At 50.7% G+C, this 22,436-nt stretch overlaps 1 protein-coding gene across 1 annotated transcript in view; it reads right to left on the minus strand.

Moving 5' to 3' along the window:
- The window catches only part of GPSM1 (G protein signaling modulator 1), a 69,331-nt gene extending 50,983 nt beyond the window's left edge, over positions 1 to 18,348 (minus strand). The window contains exon 1 of the mRNA XM_071574088.1: positions 18,242 to 18,348. Coding sequence (XP_071430189.1) covers positions 18,242 to 18,300 — 59 coding nt within the window. The 5' untranslated portion in view covers positions 18,301 to 18,348. The remainder of the gene's footprint in view (positions 1 to 18,241) is intronic.
- Positions 18,349 to 22,436: the final 4,088 nt, after the last annotated feature.

Genomic DNA, 22,436 nt, shown 5'->3' on the forward strand with positions numbered 1-22,436 from the left:
GTCTGAGAAGGCACAACCTGCTGCCTCCCAGCCCTTGGGGATGAAGTTCCTCCTCTGCTGACACACAGGCCTGGGCCTGTCTCACCTCAGCAAGCACCTGCTGCTCAGGTCTTAACACCAGCAAAGAAGATTTCAGCTGTCCTGAGTCAGCAGATCCCTCTGCCAGGCTGGAGCTGCTGGGCTTGGCCATCTGGGGCAGTTCAGAGGAGACACTGCAGAACATGAGCTGCTTCTCCACAGCTGAGACACTGAACTCAACACTGGGCACCTGAACACGATTCTCCCACCACACTTCACATCCTCACCACCAGCACAGCACAGCCCTGATCATGGAAGGTCACTTGGAGTGGTCCCAGTTCATAAGCCTTGCCCTCTATCAGTGCAAACCACTCAGATTTGTGTGTTCCTCCAGACAGGTGAGATTTCCAAGTAGTCACAGAATGGTTTGGCTTGGAAGAGACCTTAAAAATCATCTAATTAGATCATCCCAGACTCCAGGCCCATCACAAGCAGCCAGGAAAGTCCAACAACATTCCCAGCTCCACTCCCAGACCAGAACAAGACTACACCACTTAAAATGTTTTCTGCTGAGTGCAGGGAGATGACAGACTATGTCAAGTCTGTCCAGATAAGAACAAAGTCTTGGAGGCACCAGTTGTAATCTAGAAATCAGAACAGGGCTGGTGTGCACAGCAAGTCCCAGCCTCACTTCCCAGATAGAACATTAAGTCCTGCAGCTCCTCCACACCTTGAGTTCCACACCCCCCATAAAACAGCAATGAAGGAGGTTCCTGGAGAGCATTTTGAGCTCCTTTTTCTAAAGGTCCCTCAAAAAGGGCAATGTGTGTGTCTAAGAAACAACAGTAAAAATAAACATTTAAAAAAAAGGCAGTAAAAAGCTAAATAGAAATCCAAAGCATTCAGAATGAGTGGCATGACACTGCCAGATGACTTGGTGCCCATCAGTTCAACAGCTGGGACTCTCCAATCCTGGCATGGATGTTGCTCCTGACACTCACCAGGCAGAAAAGGGTGACCTTCCACCATGAGGTGACAGATGATGAAATCCCTTCCCAGTCCAACACACAGGGCAGGGCCTCCCTCCCTCCCTCCCTCCTCCTTAACTTCCTTTCTAAAGGATAACTGTTTGAAGGCAGCAAACGCTGAGAAGAACAGGAAAGCAGAATAAGAAGAGCAGAATTGGAAGAGCAGCTCCTGCCTGGAATGAGATGATTTCCCAGGGTTGTCCCTCACTGTCAGACAGCAGCTAATGATGGGCTGGAGCACTGATTGCCTTCTGGCTGCTGGCAAGCTCTGAGAGCATCAAAGAGCAAAAATGGGCTTTGACAAAAGGTGCACAGGCAAAATGCAAAGGCTCTTACACTTCAAATGGTTTCAAGCACATCAAAACTGTTTACAGGCAATTTGGAGAAGGCAGGGAGGGTCCCCCCCCAGTGCTGGGGGTGCCAAGGGCACTGCCAAGGGAGAAACGAAGGGAACAGCACAAGGTGTTCCCAGTGCCATCAATAACCACCACCAGGACTGCTGTCAAAATGCTGTAAATAGGATTTGGTGATGATACAGGTCCCCAGAGGGAGAACATCACTGAAAAGGTAAGTTCAAAAGTGTGGAGCCACAGACTCAGCTCTCTCCCAAAGCTTGGGTCTCCCTTGCCAGATATTCCAAGGAAACAACACTGCATGGACAACAACACATCCAGTTAGGCTGGAAAACAACTGTGGAGACTGAATTTAGCCAAGAGCAGCTCTGCAGGATCATGGGATCTGCACTGACCCCAAGCTCCACCTCAGCTCTGCTCCAGGCAGGTGGAAAAGGAGGAGAACACCCAATGCTCAGCAATTAAACTTGTCTTTAGCCCAGACCTCCCTTTCACACACCCAGGGCTGCCTTGTTGGGGCTGCCTTGTAAAGCTGTCACTGCTGACAACAAATCCATCAAGTTACCCAGGAAATTACCATGTCACAAGGCAGAGACAGTTGTCTGCTGCCTTAAATACTGCAAATATCACAGGGCAAGAGAACCTCTTCCTGCCTGCAAGGTGAAACTGCCTTTTTATAAAAAAATAAAAGAGAAAAGGGAAAAGGAAAGATATTTATAGATATTTGATTCATATTAGTGGGGGTGACTGCAAAACTCATTTCCAATCAGAGCTGTTGTAATTCTAAAGTCAGGAATAAAGCCCAAGCTTTCAGACAGAAGGTAAGGCAGAAAAAAACCACATCAAAACCACCAACAGTAGTAAAAAAATCTCTCTGAGTGTATCTATTAATGTGAATCAGTGAAGCAACAGATTTTAGCATCTTACTTGCAATTTTAGTATCTGGCTTGTTGATAAATCTGCTTTAGGCACAAGGGAGCTGGTTGCCCAGTCAGAGGGCAGAGCCCCTGGGACACACCTGCAGGTCACCCTCTTAGTGAGGGAAAGGAAACAATCCCTCTGGTTTGGTTTGAAGAGGCCAAAGATGAACCCATGAGTGCTACAGCCAGTCCTCCCCAGCTTCTGAACTGCTTCCAAGAGTCTGGGCCAGTTTCCTTCACATCTCTGCAGCTCTGGGTCACCAGAACATCTGGAAGGGAGATGGTTTCCACTCCACACACCTTCCCTGGGTGTGTGAGTCCTTTCAGTGACCCCTGAGCTGAAAATAGTATTATCCACACACACACTCTGCTGCTGGGGAGGTGTTTGCTCAGGCTGCAGCTCCAGGGATTACCCAGCCCAAGCAATTTTCACTGCAGTCTTTTGCTAACGGCATGAAAGAGAACCCAGAGGGGAGAACCCCAGGGAGTTCTGGGAGCTGCTGGGTGTGTGCTGGCTCCAGATTTCCCCTCACTGAGGCAGCATCAGTGCTCACAGTAGTCATTTCAGCTAATTGCTATCTACCATTAGCTGCAGAGCACTTACAAGGGATTCAATTCCACTGCATATTTGCTAATAAATACCAAATGACAGTGAGGAAGACAGCTGTATTTAGCTGCATTTACCCTCTTATTAGCACCACTGAATAAGCCCCCATTTCAATGCATAAAAGCTCCAACAAGCTGCGTCATTGTCAGAAATTCAAATTCCAGCTCCCCACTGCCTGCTTGAAAGCAAAAGTCATCCAGCATTCCTGTGCTTGCACAACCTCTGTGGCTTTGATCCACGGGGATGTGGAGAATGGAAGGCAGATGGGAGTTACTTGCTGGTTTGGGAGCATTTTGGGAAGCAGCTCATGATGCTGAGTTGGTAGGTGCAGGAACTTTTCAACCTAAGGATCCCAAAATGTTTTTGGGGAGGTGTGAGGGCAGGAATTACCCCATTTTGAACAAAGGAACTGAGGGCAAATTCCATCTTGCTGTGAGTGAGCTGCAGGGAATGGAATGGAATGGAATGGAAGGAACCCAAGAGCCCTGGCCCCCAGCATCTCCTCCAGGTCCTTCCTCCCAAGTGCCAAGTGCAGCTGATCCATCAGGAAGGAGCTGCAGCATCTCCCACCCAGGCCAGGACGCTCACACAGCTCGTGCCACCAGCTCAGCCTGATGCCAAACAACCCCTGAAGGTGCCCAAAGAGACGCCCCCAACTCCAGGAGCTGAAGATACTCTCAACCTCCAGAAACCTGTTCTACACATGGAAGGACTGGGCTCTCAATAAACTATACACAGGCAACAATTATCCTGAATCCATGAACGAAATCCTTCCCACAAATACAGCTGGACCCACAGAAAGAACAGAGAGCACAATGAAATTTTTCTGTGTCATCTGAGGAGTGAAATCTCTAAAAGGCAACGAGCACAAATTTAAGTTTTGTGCTCCAAAATTATTCAAATATCAAAGGACCATGATGGATGTAATTAACTTCCAGCACTTGAAAATGCTCAGACAAGATTAAGGTGCAAATGTGGGTTTCCTCTCACCCTGGTTAACAGTTTCATTTGATAGCCAGTTTCAAAGCACTCCAATTATAAAATGCAAATATTTTCCAGGGTCTAAAGAGATGATGATTAAGGAGATATCGATTTGAAAATTAATTCATTAAAACATGTTCAGACTCCCAAATGAAAAAAAATACTATAAATCCACCAAGCATATGAACTGATCAAGATGCCTCTGAAGGGGAAGTGAATGAGGAGAACTCACTTTGAAGAAGAGTGAGAGGAAAACTTTCTGAAGAGCCTGGAACACAATTTCTTTGCATGGCTCATGAGGAGGGTATAAACCCAACCACCACCTGCCAGCTGAGAAAAAGAGAAACAAACTCAGAGGCCAACAGCACCAGCCTGCCAAAGGCTGTTGGAGCACAATGCTCAGGCCTGAGGATGCTCCTCCCTCCCCAGGTGGCACCAAGGAGGATGCCCACACTGTGCCAGCAGTCGGGTCGTGCCTGCAGAGCACAGGACCAGCCCTGACACCTGCAACGTGCCACGCAGAGTGCCAGGCAGGGCAGCACCTGCAGCAGGATGGGATTTGGGGCATTCCTCCTTCACCACAGAGGAGATCTGGAATGAACTCAGCACACCAAGGGAAGCTGCTGAAGTTTTCCAAGAGCATTTTGCTTTCTTGTACAACCCCAGCACCTTTAATGAGATTAATCCATCAGACTGGCACGAACAGCGCTCTGGGGATGATTTCAGCAGCAGTGAAGTGCTATTTCCTTCAGTTACTTCCAGAAAGCAAAGAGCAAAAGAGGACATACAGGCTGAATGGCTTTTCATTATAAAGTTACTTTGGCAATTAGGTCAACACATCCTCTCACTGAAATATATGCTGTGATTTAAACCAGCATATTGTTCCTACAGCAGGTCAGAATTGCCATATACGTTAGAAAAACAAGTAGTTGGCTTATCAAAAGCTACACAATGAAAACAGCCAATTTATTTGTCATCCATTTGATTTATGCCATCCAGCTTCTACTGCCCACCAATATGCAGGGGCTCATTCAGGCCAAACTTACTGCTGAAAATGAGTGGGTTGTGGTTCGAGGGATTATCTTTCCAAATTCAGAACTGTAAATGAGATGAGAGATGTACAGACATCTCTTCTCTGAAACTGTCCCCCCTGCCTGGATGGTCTCCTGGGGTGGGAGAAGGCGCTGCCTGTCCCCTCCTGTCCCCTCCATCAGAGCCAGGGATGTGTCCTCATGGATCCCAATGGAGCTACAACACAGTGGTGGCCAGCTCAGGTCAGACCCAGCAAAGCACAGCTCAGGACTGGAGCTGTGAGCCAGCCTGGACTGCAAAGCATCACAGCCTGCCCCAGGGTCCTGCCATCCCCCAGCAGGGTCAAGCTCAGCTCCACAAGTGCCACCCAGCACAATCATTCCAGTTGTTCTGGGCAGCTGCACAGGCTCAGGGGCTGCAGGAGGTTCCCTTTCCTGCACACTCAGACTCCTTCTCCAAAGCCAAGTGAAAGCAAGTCTTGTTTTCTCAGAAATGCTGAGGCCACAGGCCCAAGTCTATTCTCAGCTCAAGCTGCCTGGAAACCCCTCCAGCTGCAGCCCCCACTTCTCCTTCCTCCCTCAACCTGCCAGTTGCTCCTGCCTTCGAGCATGGACTTGCAGCAGGAAAACCACTGCCCATCAAAAAGGCACAGCCAAGTGCCAGCAACACCAGGGACTGTGCCAGGGTGAAGCCCAGCTGGACAAAGGAAGCCACCCCTGCCTGTGCCAGCCCCCAGCCCATGGCCAGCCTCACCCCAAACCTCCTGCAGCAGGAGGGGCTGCACACACTGCCCACATGTGCCCCCTCCCTGCTCACAGCCCCTGCAAACCACCCATGGAGCTCAGGGCACACACAGGGATTGCCACCGTGAGGCAGCAGAAAAGGAAACGATGACAAAGTTCACACTGTGGTTTTTTCCACTGACTCCACAACAACCTGCAGCCAATTTGGGTCTGTTCCCTTCCTGTCTCAGCTGCTTCCGTCAGCCCCAAGCCAAGTGCTCCAGTCCAAGAGAGAAGAGCCTTTGGGATCCATCAGAAAACTCACACCCTGATCCCAGCCCATCCAGGCTCTGAGCCAGGGAGATGCTGAGCCATTCCAGCTCACCCAGAGGCTGCTGAGGATGCTCTGCAGCACCAGCCCTCACACCTGAAAGGGGTTTGGATGTGACCTTAGTGACAGAACCAGCCTGGCCCTCATCTTTCTACAGAACTCACTGAAAAGCAAACAGCAGGAACCAAACAAGGCCAGTGAATCCAAACAAGCAGCAGCTTCTTTTTTTGAATGACCATTTGGTAAAGCCAGTGTGGAAGGTGCCACCAAGCCAGGGCACTCCAGGAAGAGCCCATGGCAGCTCCTGTGTCAGTGATTACAGCCCTCTGTGCCCAAACCAGAGGAACTCACCAAGGTGGCTCTCTGGGTTGCACAGGACACGTGGGCAGAGCTCACGGCCAGGCTGAAGCATGGCCAGCCACCAGGACAGTGTTGCTGGCAAAGCTGCAGCACAGCAGATTGTACCAATTTTGCATTGTTTTTCTGCAGCTGTCTCCTGCTCTGAGGGCTGTTGAAAGCATTGTTGTGCTCCTCCTGAAAATTCCAGGGGTGCCAGCACAATCAGGCATCAGCCCAGAGACACTTGTGCATTTAAAAGGCTGCTGTGGCCAACAGTGTGAGAGCTCACACAGGACTCTGCCCTTCTCCCTGGCTGCCACAGGGCATCCCTCGGATTTTGTCAAGATAATATTCCATATCTGTCTGAAAAACCAGGAAAGAGGCTCCCCATGAGCTCAGGTATCAGCCAGGTGTCCACTGCAGTCCTTGGCAGCATCTCTGTCAACTGTTTCTGCAGCTCTTCTGTGCAAAACCAGACTCAGCAGAGCAGCACCAGAAGTGCTTTTGGGTTCTCCATGGCATTATGGATAAATCTTTGCCTCCCATCACTCTGCAAGCGTGGCAGGATTCCCAGAAAGCCAAGCAGTTCACATGCCAGGTGGGAATCACACTTGGTTTGGCCCATCCAAGGAGAGCAGAGCCAGCGTCTCACACCGGCTGTGGTGGGTGTTTGCTGCCCCTGCTGCCAACCCTGCAGCTCCAGCATCCTGCAGGCTGGTCCCGCTGCTCCCAGAGCATTGTGTGGCTGAGTCCTCCACCACATCTTCCCAAATTTTTAGCACTTCTGTCCTAGTACAGCTCCCCTGGTAATGTCTCCCCTGGGAATGCTTGGCACGCCACGAGTGCAGGAGGCAAGTCCTGCTCCTCCCCACACCCCGTGGCAGGGTTGGCTCCATCACTGTGGCATTAGGACAGCTCAGTCAGGTGTGGAAACAGCAGGCAGGTACATGCTGTGGTAGGAGTTTGCCATGTAGATCAAACCATGTTATGTCCTTGCATCTGTGAAATGGGCTCTGGTGCTGTTCTTCTATAGGAGGAATTAATTTGTATAAACATTGTGTTTCTTGCAAAGTCTTTTCAAACACAGCAAGACTCCTCTCCACACACCTAGTGTAGGTCCTTCTTGCAACCTCACAGGTACTGCAGTGGCTTCACAAAGACCACAGGCTGGACTCACTGCTCCCCTCCTTCCTCACCCTCGTGGGAGAAGGGAGGATACAGCACCAGGGTGACAGATCTGCCCAAACCCAGGGAGTTTATTTATCCTGACAACTGAATAATGCAGGTCTTCAGAAGGAATCTCTGCTCCTGCAGAGACATCCCCATCAGCCAGTGGTGAAGGAAAGACATGGCACAGCATCAGGCTGCAAGAGAAACACGCTTTGGGAGCAGCAACAGGGAGGAGGAGACAGGTAACAAGACAGCTCCTACCTTAATCCATGAGGAGATGGGCTGGGAAAGCTGCTGCTCTGCAGGAACAACAGAGCTTCCACACGGATTCCATGTGCTGGAGGAGCCTGCCTGTTCTAATCCTGGGCATTATGGAGTGGCTGCGTTTGTGCTGCACAAACATCCTCCCCAAACCTTTCAGGAGCACTTACATCCTCCAACACACACGGTTTTAATTGGGAATTCTTTCTTTCCCCACTTTGATTCCAGTCACATGTTGTGAGCTGTTACTTTTCTCTCCTCTGTGTGTATAGATAGCTGTGTTCTCACGTCTGCTGTCTGTGTGCCATGCTTGCCTCAGGCAACCAGCTCCCAGAGCCGGCAGCCTTGACAAATGACTCAGTTCTGGGTGCAGCCAGGCCCGCAAAGCATCTCCTGCCTTCCTTTCCCTTCCCTTCCCCAGGCTGGTGCTCACACAGCTGCCCCAGGCTGGGCAGGGGAGCTCTGCCCTCTGCACCTGGGCTTGGAGCTTCACCCAGCACAGCTGGAGTCAGAACTCACCTCAGCAAACCTGGAGGAACTCCAAGTCACACTGGTGAGAACCTCACCCAGGTCCTTCAGAAAGACACTTCATCGAATTGATTGGGTTGGAAAAGACCTCCGAGATCAGCAAGTCCAACCCTTGGTCCAACTCCAGTCCCTTTACCAGATCATGGCACTCAGTGCCACCGCCAGTCTCAGTTTAAGAAGAATCATCTTGTTCAGTGGGGGGAGCCAAGGGCAGGACACAGCAGTTCTCTGCTCACTCCCCATCCCTGTGAGAGATCTGCCACCTCACAGGTCTCTGCAAAATGGGCACTCAGTGGCACAACCCATGACAACTTTCTGCCAAAAACTCCGGTGCCAAAGGATGGTTTTAGTGAAGAAAACACACATCCTGCAGAGTGAGTGTTCATGTTCTTCCAGAGCAGCAGAGGAAAAGGTGGGTATTTCCATAATTTCATTATTAACTCCTTAGGCACTGACCAGGCTGATGAAGCTCCCTGTGGACCCCGATCTCCTCAGAGCTGTGTCCCTGCTGGCACACTCAGTGGGCACACCAAAGGGATGAACACAGATAAAGCAGCAGCCTCCCCTTCTCCCAGGGCTTCACCCAGGAAAGCACCAAACACACACTGCCATCAACCAACCAGCTGGTGCTTGTAGTTTCCTGGATTACTGCCCTGATGGAAGCAAGACATCCAAGAGCTGGCCAAGGGCTGTGGCCTCAAAATTCTGGGCACATCACACTGAACTCCTGTGTTTTATTATTTAGACCCAGGCAGGAGCTCAGACACTGCTGAACTCAGAGTTCAGGAAATGCCTTGAGGTACATGTGGAGTATCACAATTTCAGGACACTCATCTGCTGTTAGGGATGTCAGACCCCGCTCCCTCACCAGGAGATGCTGGCACAGGAGCTTCCCAGGCTGCTCCTGGCTGAAATCAGAAGGGCTTATTTGTCAGGAGGGGAAGAGAAACACACCCAAGCTTAAAATATTTGGTATTTTCACTCGTTAGTCACTGGTGTTTTACTGCTGCCTTTGTCTGCAGGAGCTTGGCTGAGGAACAAGCTGCATCTGGTGGCCTCTGTTCTGCAGCAAGATGAAATCCCCAGTGCATTTTCTCCATACAAATCTCTGCAGACAGTTGCTAGAAAAGGGGCTGTTCCCGAGGCAGCAGCAGCTGTGAAATGGTAACTACAAGAGCATCATCCAGTGGTGACAAGACCCTCCTCAAAGCACTGGCAGCTCCTGCCCATCCCAAATGCTTCCTGCCCAACACAGATCTGTGGGGTTTTCCCTCTTCATCTTTCCCCCCAAAGGCAGAGCACCCAGGAACTCCACTCACTAATGTGGTTTAACCTGAAGGTTTTTCAAACAGGGAACATTTCTGTGTGTCCCTCTCTGCCTTTTTAAATTAACTGATGTCTTCTCAAAGCCTGAGACACACAAATTGTAGAGTCACAGGTGCCTGAGCACTTTAAAACCTCAAGGCTGTTCTCCTGCTTTCTTCAAGCCCATCCCTGGAGTTGGGCTCTCCACAGTGACCAGACTCCAGGGCCACCCAGGCTGCTCCTCCTCCTGTGGTTTGCAGAGTTCCCACCACACTTGCAAGGCACACCTTGTAAAATGGGCAGAGCCTGGTATTTAATTCACCAGCTGGTAACTTCCTTCCAAAACAACCTTTTGCTCCATTCCATGTTAAGGAGAACAGCAGAGCCATTGTGCCTTCATGTGACACCAGCACTGCCCAGCACAGCTCAGCAAAGGATGAAGCCAAGGCCTCCAAATCACAGTGACCCTCCCAGTGACGTGGGGAAGGAAGGGCTGAAGGGAAGGAGTGGGAGCAGGACATTCAGCTCCCAGCTTTGCCACCTCTATCCTCTTTCACCCCCAAGACTACACAATTTCTCATCCTTGAAAACAGGAACAGTAATTCCCAGCAAGGCTGCAATCAAATACTGATGTTTACCAAGCACTCTGGAGCCCTGGAACGGATGTAATCCTGCCAGGATCCACTCAGCACCATAACACAAACCAGGAGGAGCAGGAATTAACCAACAGCCCCAGAGAGAGGAATATTAATCAGCACTTTCCACGTCTCCCCAGGCATGAATGGATATCCCACAGATGGAGTGCACAAAGATCCACCTCAGCTCTGCATCCTGGATCACAGCAGAGACTTGCCCTGAAGTTAACTTGGGCTGAAGCTGCTCCAGAGCACGGCAAGTCACAGCAATTTGGACCCAAATGCCCAGGGAGGCACCACCAGCTGAGCCCCTTCCTGCTGGGCAGGTGAATGCTCAGAAATGGCACCTGCTGTGAGCAAAAAAGTCCTGGAAACATGGAAATGGGAAGCCAATTGGGACAGCAAAGCCCTCCATTCCACCTGTACATACACCTGGCTGTGTAGCCTTGTCAGTCAGCACCACTCCCCCCTGCAGCACTTGCTTGTCCCAGCTCCCTTGGGAGCTCAGCACAACTATGAGTTATTTGTGCTGCCTGTGGCAAAGCCACTCTCCCTGTGCAGGCTCTGCTGCAATCCCACAGCAGAAATCATTCCTGCCAGGCTCCACAGGGCAGGCAAGCACCAGAGAGGCTGCAAATCAAGGAGTTCCTCACATCCCATCAAGGACCAGCAGCTGGACTGGTGTCCCCAGCGAGCTCTGCCCAGCACCCAGCAAGGGGACTGTCACCTGAGCCATGGCAGCTCCTGGGCAGCCAGAGCATGGCAGGGGAATGGGGCTGGATGCCCAGGGAGCAGAGGAGCCTGGCACAGGCAGTGCCCACAGCTGCCTCCAGGAGCACAGCACAGCCTCACCCTCCAAACTGCAGCCAACTGACAGCTCCCAGCTCCATCCAAGCATTCCTAAAAGCAGCTTCCAAGACAAAACATCTGCTCCCAGGCCCAGCCAGGGCTCCACATGAAATGGTTTCTACTCTGAGTGATGTTATTAGTGTAACACGGGTGTTTTCCCCATTTAAAGCCATTTTCTAAATCTTTCCCTTGCATCAGCCCCAAACTCCCAGGGAAGAGCCTTCCTGGCTGCTCCAGAGGATGTAAATGCAAAGGGTAACAGAAAAGCATGAGGGGAGCCAAGCCAACCCAAAATTCCTCTTTCAAAAAAACCCCTCCAGGTGCAGCAGCTGCACAGAGATAGGATTTACACAGAAGGGGAAGGTTCTTTAGATATATCCTGTCTAATCTCAGAGCTGGAAAGGCAAGTCCTGTGGTTCCAGTGCTGGCATCCTTGGGCAAAATCCTCTTGCTGAAAGAAAACTGGGAACAGCAGATGATTTTAAGCTCTTTACTCCTGCCATGAAGGCAGTGATCAGACAGCAGCACTGCCTTCCAAGTCAGTCACTCAGGTTTGTGTTGCTGCTCCAGGGCCTTGCAGAGGGTCTTTTTATTCCTGCCAGTGAACTAAGGAAGGGCAGATACCAATGGGATGCCTCAGCACACACTTGCCCCCCTTTCCCAGGCTTCAGGGGGACAGGGAGGAGTCAGGCACTGACAGGATCAGGCTTTGGCTGCTCATTTTGAAGGCCCTCAGTCCAATGCCTCAGATTCAGGTCCAAAAAGAGCCTGTGTTTGCTCCACTCCTGGTGGGAACAGAGGTCGTGGCTATTGCCCTTCTCAGCCCTGTTCATTTTATCCTGGGAGAAGCCAGTTAAGTCACTTAAGTACAGGGTTGTTCTGCAAATTGCTCATTTAATATTGCCCTTGAAACTGCACTGTAATGATAATTTTTCACTTCCTTCCCTAGACAGTTGCATAACAATGCTGGGCATTGTTTAGAGAGCTCCAAAGTAGAGTAGCCTTGGTCCTTTCCCCTCCTCCTCCCAAGAACTTGTGACTTTCTGCTTGTGGGGGTTATTTTGGCTTTTTTTTTTAAGACACTCTGTCAGCTCATTACATCAAACACCAGCCAGACATGTCTCTGAATGTTAAGTAGCCTTCCAACAAAATTATTACCATTTTCTTCAGCTTCCAGCAGAAAAAGAATAATCCCATTTATCCCAGTTAAATCTACGTCAGATAGAAAGTCAGATCTGTCAAATAACATTTAATTAAAAGTATCTTTAGGGAGGGAGAAGCTCAGTCAATGGAAAGCTGACAGTAAATAACCCAAGCCCAGAATTCCACAGCCCCATTTTGTGCTCAGGATGCACAGACTGAGTGCCCAGAGCAGGAGGAATTTGGGTTTAGCAGGACTGGAATGGGAGGGATGGGACATGGCAACAGGCACACCTGAGCAGCAACCTGGAGAGAAAACTGTCCTTGAAGCACAACAGCACCAGGAGACAACCAAGATGCATCCTGCCACTTCCAGAAACCTGCTGCTGGTGGAATCTTGCAGCACAAGACCTGACAGAGTTCAAAGCTGTTCTCCAAGCAAGGCTGAATGCAAGTTGGGACATCACCTAAAGTGCAAAAATATGAGATGGCAAAAAAGCAACCACACCAGAACAAAAAAATCCAGTTTATATTCTCTGGTGGCAGAAAGCCTGAGCTGCTGGAGGGGAGGGGAGGCAGGAGAGCACAGAGCAGAAAGGGCTGGAACATGAGAGCTTGAGACACAGCAGTGTTTGCTGTAGGGAGAGCAGCGACAAAGGTGTGCCCTGGGGACACATTAAAACACAAGGGATACAGGAAGCCACAGGACAAGCCAGGAAGTCACCAAGGGACCCAGGACACAAAGCAGAGTCACCCCAGAGCCACCTCAGGGCAGGATGAGGGCTGGGGGTGGCAGCAGAGTGGTCCTACAGGGGACCTCTGTCCCACCCCAGCACTGTCACCTCCCCACTGACTCCACTCAAGCTTCAGGCACAGCTGCAGCTGAAAGAAAACACCTTTCAAACACAGAGGCCACCTTGGGAACCAGAGATGGGAATGTCACCCCTCAGGGCAGTCCTGGAGACCTCTTACTTTAATGGGAACATGCACACACTCTACTGCTTTGAATCCAGGCAGGATCTTCCATCCTGATGATCTTCATTTAACAGAGTCATTCTAATAGCCCCAGTCCATGAAAAAATCCCTTTCCATCTGCACATCCAACTGCAGAGTTTCCCTCCAAGCCTGAGGCCTGGATCAGTGAGGAAAGAAGCTGATTCCCCAGACTTTTACCAGCATTCCAATTTTAAGCTTTTCAGCTCCTGGCTATGACTTTGCTCATCCTCCAGGCACCACCAAGGCAAGGCTTTCCCCTGTGGTTTATGTGATATATCAGGAATAAATCCAGTGTCTGGGACACTCATCACTGAACAGGAGGAGAGGAACATCAGCAGAGCTGTGCAACCTGTTCCTGTCTCCTTCACCCAGGGACTCCTACCCTTCCATCACCTCCAGGTCTCTGCTGTCATCAGAGTGGTCATGGTCCAGCTGCACTTGGCTCAACAGAGGAATAGCCAAAGAGGATTTTAAAAATCACTCTTCTATAACAAATCAGTTTCTCAACCTTCATAACACATTTTCATCCTGTGGTGTAAAAAGCACTGCACTCCTAACTTTGAAAGTGAGGGGCAGCACATCCCTAACTGGCTACATCCCTGTAGTAGTTTTGGCTTTAGTCAGCATAGGTCCCCATTTAGGCCTCAGTTTTTAGCAGGCCTCAAAGGTTGTGACACAGATTAGAGGGGACAGGCATCATCTGACTTAAGCAGCCATAGAGGTATTTCATATCATCAGCAGAAGAGAAATTAATTACACACAACATTTTCATGTGGCATTAGCAAGTCATGCTGCAGACACCAACCAAAGCTCTGCCACCCCCTGGAGCCTGAAGGGGCCCCAGCCCCCATGGGGGCAACTAAACTGCAACATCTGGTCACCATGATCCAAATGTAAATCAACCCTTCCCAGAGTGTCCCTCCTTGGCCATGAGCTCCCTCAGCCACCTTCCCAGGAGGGAACCTCCAATGGCTACAGAACAGGCAGCAAAAGGCAGCACAGCTCATTCCTGCCTCACAGCCAACATTCCAGGTGGGAAGGGTCGAGGGCTGCCTCACTTCCAGAGCCAGCTCTGTATCCAGCCAGGCTCTGCTGTGATCAGTACAGTATTAATCTTTATCTCACAGGGAACTGAACTGGCTTCAAGTGGTGCCCTCAGGCCACACACGAGTCACAAACTTACTTGACTTCAGCTGACTGAGTGGCAAACTCTGCATAACCCACAAACACGTGGCCAACACACAAAGTTCTCTTTTTTCTCTGCTTGGCACAATCACCTTGTGCAAGGCACAGGATTTTGGGATAAAGCATCCAGAGGGACAGCTCTCCCCCCAGGGGAGGCTCAGCCAGCAGGAGCTCTGGCAGAGCTTGAGTCAGGGAAGTGCAAGTCAGCCCAGGGAAAGGGCAAGGAATCACCTCAGCTCCACTCACACATGCATGTGCAAGTCCAATTAACACCCCGAAGACACAACTGTTTGTATTGCAGCAGCACCTACAGGGCAGAGGGAAGAGGAGGATCACACTGTGCCAGGCACAAGGCACATCCTGCCCATTTACCACCAGGAGGGACAGAGCTGCTCCCCCTCACCCTGCAAGGTGAAACCCAGAAGAACCAAAAAGGATGCCCGAGGTCTTGGGAAAAGCTGCAAAGCAGCCAGACAGACACTGCCTCCAAATCCAGGGTCTGACAAGCAAGGGCCCCTCTCCCTGCTGTGCTGGAGGCTGAATGTCCTGCTTGGCTCCACACTGGGATGCCCACACGACTCACAAATGCTGAAAGTGAGTTGTTCACAATGTCCCAGAGCAGATGTCAGCACAACCAGCACTGCCAACGCTGCCTAAGCTATCATATAATTTTTGCTCAGGCCACCTATTATGCAGCACAGCTATTTTAGAAATGTTTGTCCTGTTTTTCCTGTCCCTCTGCAGTCAGTCTCCATCAGCAGAGGCCTGCAGGGGGAAAATGGGAATCTTTCAGAGACCTCTGAACCAGCAATTTCAAGTTCCATCTATGGAGTATGGAGAAGCAAAGTGGTCCTTGCCAGCTTTCTGGCAGTGCACCTGAGCCCTTTCCCAATCCCACAGAAGGAGCTAATTGCACTTCTCCAAAACCAGCACTGCTGCTGGTGCTAATTTTCACCTCTGAGGCAGATACAATTAATGATTTAGCATTATATAAAGATGAGACTTAAAAGTCGTGAAAGTTTAGTTTACAAGAACTAGCAGCAGGGAAATACTGGAATATTTCATGATGTTGTGATCCCTTGGATTCATGCAAAATGAACAGGAATCACTCCAGTGGGAGGGTCACCCCAGTGGGGGATTTTCTCTCTAATTTGCTCTGCAAACACCAGTTTATCCTGCCTTAACCCCCACACTGAGTTGTTCCCTCTCTCTCTGCCTTCCATGTCAGAAGGGCAGCAATTCTTCCAAGCCAGTTTTCTCATCAGAACAGGAGGAAGATGCCTCCTCTCAGAGCACTCTCTAATTGCCTGATGCACATTCAGGTCAGGTCCTCGCTGTGGTGACACTAATGAGCGAGATGGAGACTGTTTACCACACAATCAACAAAAATTTACAAACATTACAAAAGCCAACAGTGATACTGAAAATACACAGACTGCAAGAAAGCAGGGAGCAAGAGAAGGGAAAGGAAGGAACAAGGTGTGCTTTTAGCCCAGTTCTCATGCCAGATTAATACATTTTTGGACTGATTGCAGCATTATCTAATGTTCTTTCTGTGTGGGATCAATAATGTCTCCATGATGTCAATGCACTACAGTGATGGTTTCCCCAGGACGTGCCCATGCCTCTCTCCCAGACCCAGAAATCTCCACAGTGGCCTCATAAAGCAAAGCCAAATCCAGCAGAGCTCTCTGGACACTGGTGGAATGGCCCCAGCATGAGCTTGTCACTCTCAGGAATGATGGTCCAGGGTTTGGTGCTTCCTACACATTCAGAATCAGCCAGGCAGCACAAAAAGGCAAGTCAGTGCACCTGCAGCAGTGGAGAAGAGCAGGACACCTCCTGCAAACAGATATTTGAAAGCTCCCACAGCCCAATTCTGCCTGGCAAGAACTCTCAGAGGTTACAAGCAGCTGAACTGACGCACTTAAATCAGTAGCAGCTCAAACCCCCAGGGAAGGTAAGGCAGTAACTTGGGCTCATGTGGTACCTGCCCAACTCAAGTTTGTGGAGCACGATCACAGAGCTGGACATTTCCAACAAGCCCCAACCAGAGATCCCACACTCAACACCACGAGCTGATCACCACAGACCACCCTGGACCTTCAAGTCCTCCTCCTGGCTCAAAGTTCTGCTGCAGCAAAGGGCACCAGCAAGGGCAGACACCCAGAGCTGCACAGGGGCCCTTCTGCAAAAACACACGTGGTGTGTGGGTGCTGTGGCAGAGAGAGAGACTCCAGCTTTGGTCTGTAAACACAAGGTTTGGCCCAGTCAGCACCCACATTGTGTGCTGCCAGCACAGAGCAGCTGCCTCTGGTTAGGATGGGCTGAATTTAGGGATGCAGCAAAGTGAGTAAACAAACACTTGCATTTCTTTGGGACACACTTTCTCACAGCCCATCATCCCTGTTCCTAGAAGGGATGTGCCTTCTCCAAGCCCCCCAGACCCTTGTCTGGAACTCCCTGCCTGCTCTGGTACCTTCTGCAGATCTTACACCTGAGTTAATGTTCCCAGGCAAAAAAAACCAAAACAAAACGCCACACCAAGCAAGACTTTGACACGAGTCACTGTGGTTTTACCACCTAAACAGTCACCTGAGGTTCCACCTCTCCCCCAGGCATGCCTACCAGATGGAGGCACTTACTTCAACTGAGAAGCTTCTACACTGCAAAAAAGTGAAGTTAAGGGAGAAACTCTAAGTTACCACTCAGTTCACGGTGCAGTAAGGACTGAGAGGCCCCACCAACATCTACTTTCAGGGCCTGAAAAGCACAGCGGGGACTTCTAATGCCACACATTCTGCCAGAGCCACCCAGATAAGCCACAGAAAAGGTGCTTCCCGTTTCTCTTTTTCTTCACTAACAGCCTGTAGCAGCGTTCACTCTGCTGGACAGGAACATGCCAGTGGGTATTCAGCACCCCACCTGGGTTTCCTTCACAAAAAATGACCAAAGCCTATCCCCACAAAGTTTTCAAGAACAACAAAAGCCTCCATCTGATTAAAACCCAGGGTGTTTCTCCACAGCGCGAGCTCCACCAGAGTGGGCAGAGCACTGGTTTTAACTCTGCATTCTCCTTTCATTTTCCCAGGAGCTGGTACATAACACAACAAACCCAAGAAACACCTGCTGCCCTAATGAACCAACACTCATTAAGCAAGACAACCCACTAGCTGCCGTGCTAATTATTGCAGAGCATGTAAAGAGAACCGATGAAAAGCTACTATATTTCATACACTTCAGACACTCTCGGTTTTGTCAGCCCTCCAGCCCAGCTACTGCATCACCCCCACTTCTGACTGCTGGAGAAATAAAGCACGAGGACGAACAGCACGAATAACAACATTGCAAGGCCTCAAAGTGACTCGTTTAGCCTTCTTTGCTTTTATTCTTCTTCATTTTCGACCTAAATGCAAAGAACGGGCATTCCCGGAGCTAATTTTTCCCAGCCTTGCGCGAATTTCTGTAGCGCCCAGTTTTCAAGCTGAGACTTGGGAGTCTCTGCAGTGCGATCTGAGCCTCCCATGCGAACACCCAGCACTGCCCGGCTTTCAGCATCACCCTCCTTCGGCAGCGGAGCCGCTCGCTCCAAGGACACCCGCCGGGCACCCGCGGCTCCCACCACCCCAGCCACGAGCGGGGCTGCCCTGCCGAGGGACCGGCGCGTTTTCCGCGTGTCCTCTCGCTCCGCTCCGGCTGCATCCCCACCGTGCAACAGCTCTCGGTCCCTCCGCGGAGCTCCGCGCGGTGCCGCGGGCGTGGGCGCTCGGCGGGGCCGGGACGGCGCTCCCGGGGCCGGGGCAGCCCCCGGGGCCGGGCGGACCCCGCGGCTCCGGCTCACCTGGAGTAGAAGCGGCGGGCGGCGGAGCCCGGGCTGTCCCCGCCGGGCGGGCACGCCATGGGCGCCGGCCCCGCCGCGGGGAGCGGGCAGCGGAGTATGGCAGCGCCGGGAAGTGATGCACCGAGCAAAGAAACTCGCGGGCAGGCCCCTCCTCCGGCTGATGTCAGCCCGGCCCTGCCTCCTGCATCCCGCCCGGCACGGCGTGGGACGGGGGAGCCGGGCAGGGGCACCGGGCACCGCGCCCCGGGCATCGCGGTGCGGGGCGCGCCCGTCCCCCGCCCTCACATGTCCCTCGTCCCGCTCCTCACATGCCCTCGTCCCGCTCCTCACATGTCCTGCGGTGCTTCCCCCTTCGCCGGGGCACAACGAGGGGTGCGGGCTCCGCACGTGTTGTCGCCAAAGGGAAGTGGCTCAGCATCGCCGGTGTGTGACCCGCGCCAGGTGTAGCCACTTAAAGCCGTGAGAAGAAGCAGCAGTTTTGGCTGAGCCAAAGCCTTTTTGGACTCGGAAGTCTGTGCACCTGGATGCAGGTGGAGCAGCTGCGAGCAGGACCTGGCAGGGCTGGGACAGGAGGGCTGTGCCACAAGCAGGTTTGGCCACAAAGCCAAGGCTGGCTGCTGTCTTTGGTAGGGAGGAATCCACCAGGAAAAGGGATGTTTCCCTTCAGCCCAAAACAGCTTCTTTCAGTTAACTGTCCTGTTCAACCTTGTGGCCTTTAACATTTATTAAGTTATTATCTAGAGATGGATGCAGCTTATCCTCAAACACTACATAGAATCATAGAATTGGCTGGGTTGGAAAAGACCTCTGAGATCATCAAGTCCAACCCTTGGTCCAACTCCAGTCCCTTTACCAGATCATGGCACTCAGTGCCACTCCCAATCTCAGTTTGAAAACCTCCAGGGATGGTGAATGATCTGGTCACTCAGCCTGTGTGAAAATTAGTACCACTTCTCCAGCAACAGCAAATTAAAGGTTGTTGTCATCACAGACCCCCCAAAGCAGCACAAACTGGGGCTTTCCCTTGGTTCCAGCACCTTGCTCTGCACACACAGAGCCCCGTGGGCTGAGCAATCCAGGCCATGCCTGCTCACTGCACTGTTTCACCCTGGGGACCTGCTCAAAACCCCTCTCAAGAGTAAACCCGGATCCTGCTCAGGAATAAACATCCTCAATAACACCCCACTAGCAAACCACAAAAGCCTCTTTGCCAAGAGCTAATTGATTGGGCATTTAAATTCAAAACAAAACCCCATAAACAAACCTGTATCTGTGCCTCAGCTTAGGAATAGTCTCAGTCCTGTAGATAAACCACAGCAGAGAAGGCTGAAACCATCCAGCCCAGAGCTGCCTCCTCACTCGGTGAGGTGCAAGGGTGTCCTCCCAAAAATAAGGAATCCCTCTGAAGGCACAGAAGCCCCAGTGGAAGGGCCATGGCCAATCCATGGGGCCAGGCTGGGACTCTGTCCCTCACAGCAGCCAGTTGTGACCCAGGCTGTGGTTTCACTGACAAAAACCTGGTGCAAGCAGCTTTTCACAAGCACATGTAAACATGGAACAGTTCAGCCCTAACAGATTTTGGCCTTTCCAGGAGGGGTATTTGAACATGCCTCTCCCCTCCCTACCCCCTCTTCAAGACAAGAATATTACTGCAAAAGTGCAAACCAGCTGCTGGTTACAGCCCTTCCATAGGAACAAGGATGCTGGGCTGGCATTCCTGAGTGTGGGCAGAGGGAGGAATTGCCCTTCAGAGAAACAATGCTGGAAAGGGGAGCAAGGGAAAGGAGGGTGGAGACCAGCTTCCAGCTTGGGCTCCAGCCAGAGGCATGGTGTGCCACAGAGCTCTGGGCAGACGGGGCACCCACACATTAATGGCACAGGAATCGCTGGGAGGGCAGAGGGAGAGGAGCATAATGGTCCCCTCTGGCCTTCAAATGCATGAATTTGCAGTGGGTAATTTATCATCTGACAAACTCAGCTTCTTCTTCTTCTTGTAGAAGCGGCAAATAGGTCACAATAGATTTGGATTCATTAGATGAAGCAATTCACTTGCTTTGCTGTGGGTTGGGTTTGGTTAACCCTCCATGTTCATGCCAAGAAGGGCCCTGCAAGGACTTGGACCTGAGCCACAACTCAGATCCACTGCTCAGCTGCAATGAAACAGGCAAATCCTGAGAGTACAGAAAGAACCCCCAGTACTCCAGAAACACCACTAATTCATCTGGTGAGCTGTGTGCACATTGTGCTGTGTGTTGGGAAGGACATGGAGCAATTAGAGGGACTGCAGATGAATGTGACAAGTGTGACCTCTGAGGAAAAGGTACGAGAAATTGATTTGTTTGGCGCAGATAAGATCAAGAAGTGGAGCTGTAATCTTTAGACATGAAAAGGGCTGCTGCAGGATGGAAAAAAAGGAGGACTGGATCTTGGAGAAGAGGGTGGGATTCAAAGCAGCCAGGCTAGAATCCATCAAAGGCCATGCAGGGTTCATTTCTGTTAGACATTATTTACCTCTGCACCTCCAACACCTTCTGTTCCTGCAATCTTAAGGCTCATCATCTTGTTCCTCCCAGTTCCTGAGTGTCTCTACACCTTCACTTACAAACATGGGCAGAATCACAGTATTAACAATAGGATTGCAGGATCCTTAAACTTCTTGAGCAGTTTTAGTAGTTCTTTTTAAATTGATACCCACAGCTATCACAACACAAGGTGCTAGAGCTCTGACTATCATATTTCCCTCCACTTGGAAGAGACAAGAAGACACAGAATGCTGAAGGGAAGACAGCAACAGAGAAGTCCACAGTAAATTCTGGCAATAATTTAAGGATTGCCAGGACATAGGAACAGCTCTCCAGTGCCTCCATGTCTTCATCATCCAGACACACTAGAGGCAGGCACTCCCTCCAAAACACAAAGATTTATCTCAATTAGCATGACATCTTTCCTGCAGCTCATGGAATGGATTGCTGGGGGCCTCTGCTGGGGTTTATGTGCAAGAAGAGCTCTGCAGTTCAGCTCCCGAAGTTGAGAGCCCCCAGCTGAAATCACTTCAGCCCTGGCACTGCAATCCTCAGCTCTTTCTGCCAACAGCTGGAATTAATCACCATGTTCTGCACTGCCTCTTTTTTCAGGCTGGCAGGTTCCAAAAGCACCTTGCTATTGTCCAGCATTCCATTTTCCAAGTCCCCCCTAAAGGCAGCCTGCAAGGAAGTTCTGGTTTAAACCAGCCTAAAAAGAATCACACAGCAAAACTGGAGAAACTTTGTCTTGGCTTAGATGGTTTCCCAGCTGTGACTGTAGGTGGGGATAAACATATCTTGGAGGAAGTTTGCACCTTTTTAATATCAGAATACCACAGGGGGTGTAACTTCCTTTTGTGTGCAGGAAATGATGGCTCACAGGGGGTATTTTTTGTCTGGATCCAGTTCTTTGCCAGTTTGTTGGGACAGATTCAAGCACGAGACAAGGGGCACAGGGCTGGAGGGGAGGGATAATGGGCAGCCTTGGCCGGGGCTGCACTCCTGGGAAACATCCCTGTTGGGACTGCCATGTGCTAGTTTGGAAAGTGAAGATAACAAAATAACTTCCACCTGTCTGTCATGGGGAAAGAATAATGTCTGAGGATCTTTAGGGTGTCACTGAGCTGTGAGCACAGTGGGCTGAATAAGCCTGACACCAGTGTGGGGATGGGTAAGAGAGGAGTCAGCCTTGTGAAAGGAAAAGGGAATTACAGAGATGCCCCTGGACACATGGCCTGTCTGAACCAGGAACATTTGCTTTGGCTTTGGGATTTTCATGAAACATAATTACCAGAGTTGCATCAACAGTGTGCTCAGAAGAGCCCAGAGCCATGCAGGAGTCTGGGATGGGTTTCAGCAGGAGGGCTCAGCTATTCCTTTACTTAAAACAACATATTAAGAGCAAGGCTCAGTGTCTGTGTTTGGGGAACAGAACCCTCCATGCTTCTGAAAGATTGAACAGGTCTAAATAAAACTGCTGTGCCACACAGCTTTATTTTGCAGGACCTGGGAAAGAATTACAGTTTTCAAGGGCTTTTACAATCCTTTTTTCCACTGAATCTGGTCCTAAGGCAACAAAGCTCCTTTGATCAGAGAGAGGGACTCAGTGAGGAACCATTATTTCATCTCCAAAGTAGAAGCACAAAAGGTTATTACAGTCTCCAGATAACCTG

The sequence above is a fragment of the Pithys albifrons genome, chromosome 20 (genome assembly GCF_047495875.1).
Source record: "Pithys albifrons albifrons isolate INPA30051 chromosome 20, PitAlb_v1, whole genome shotgun sequence".
NCBI classification, from domain to species: Eukaryota; Metazoa; Chordata; class Aves; order Passeriformes; family Thamnophilidae; genus Pithys; species Pithys albifrons.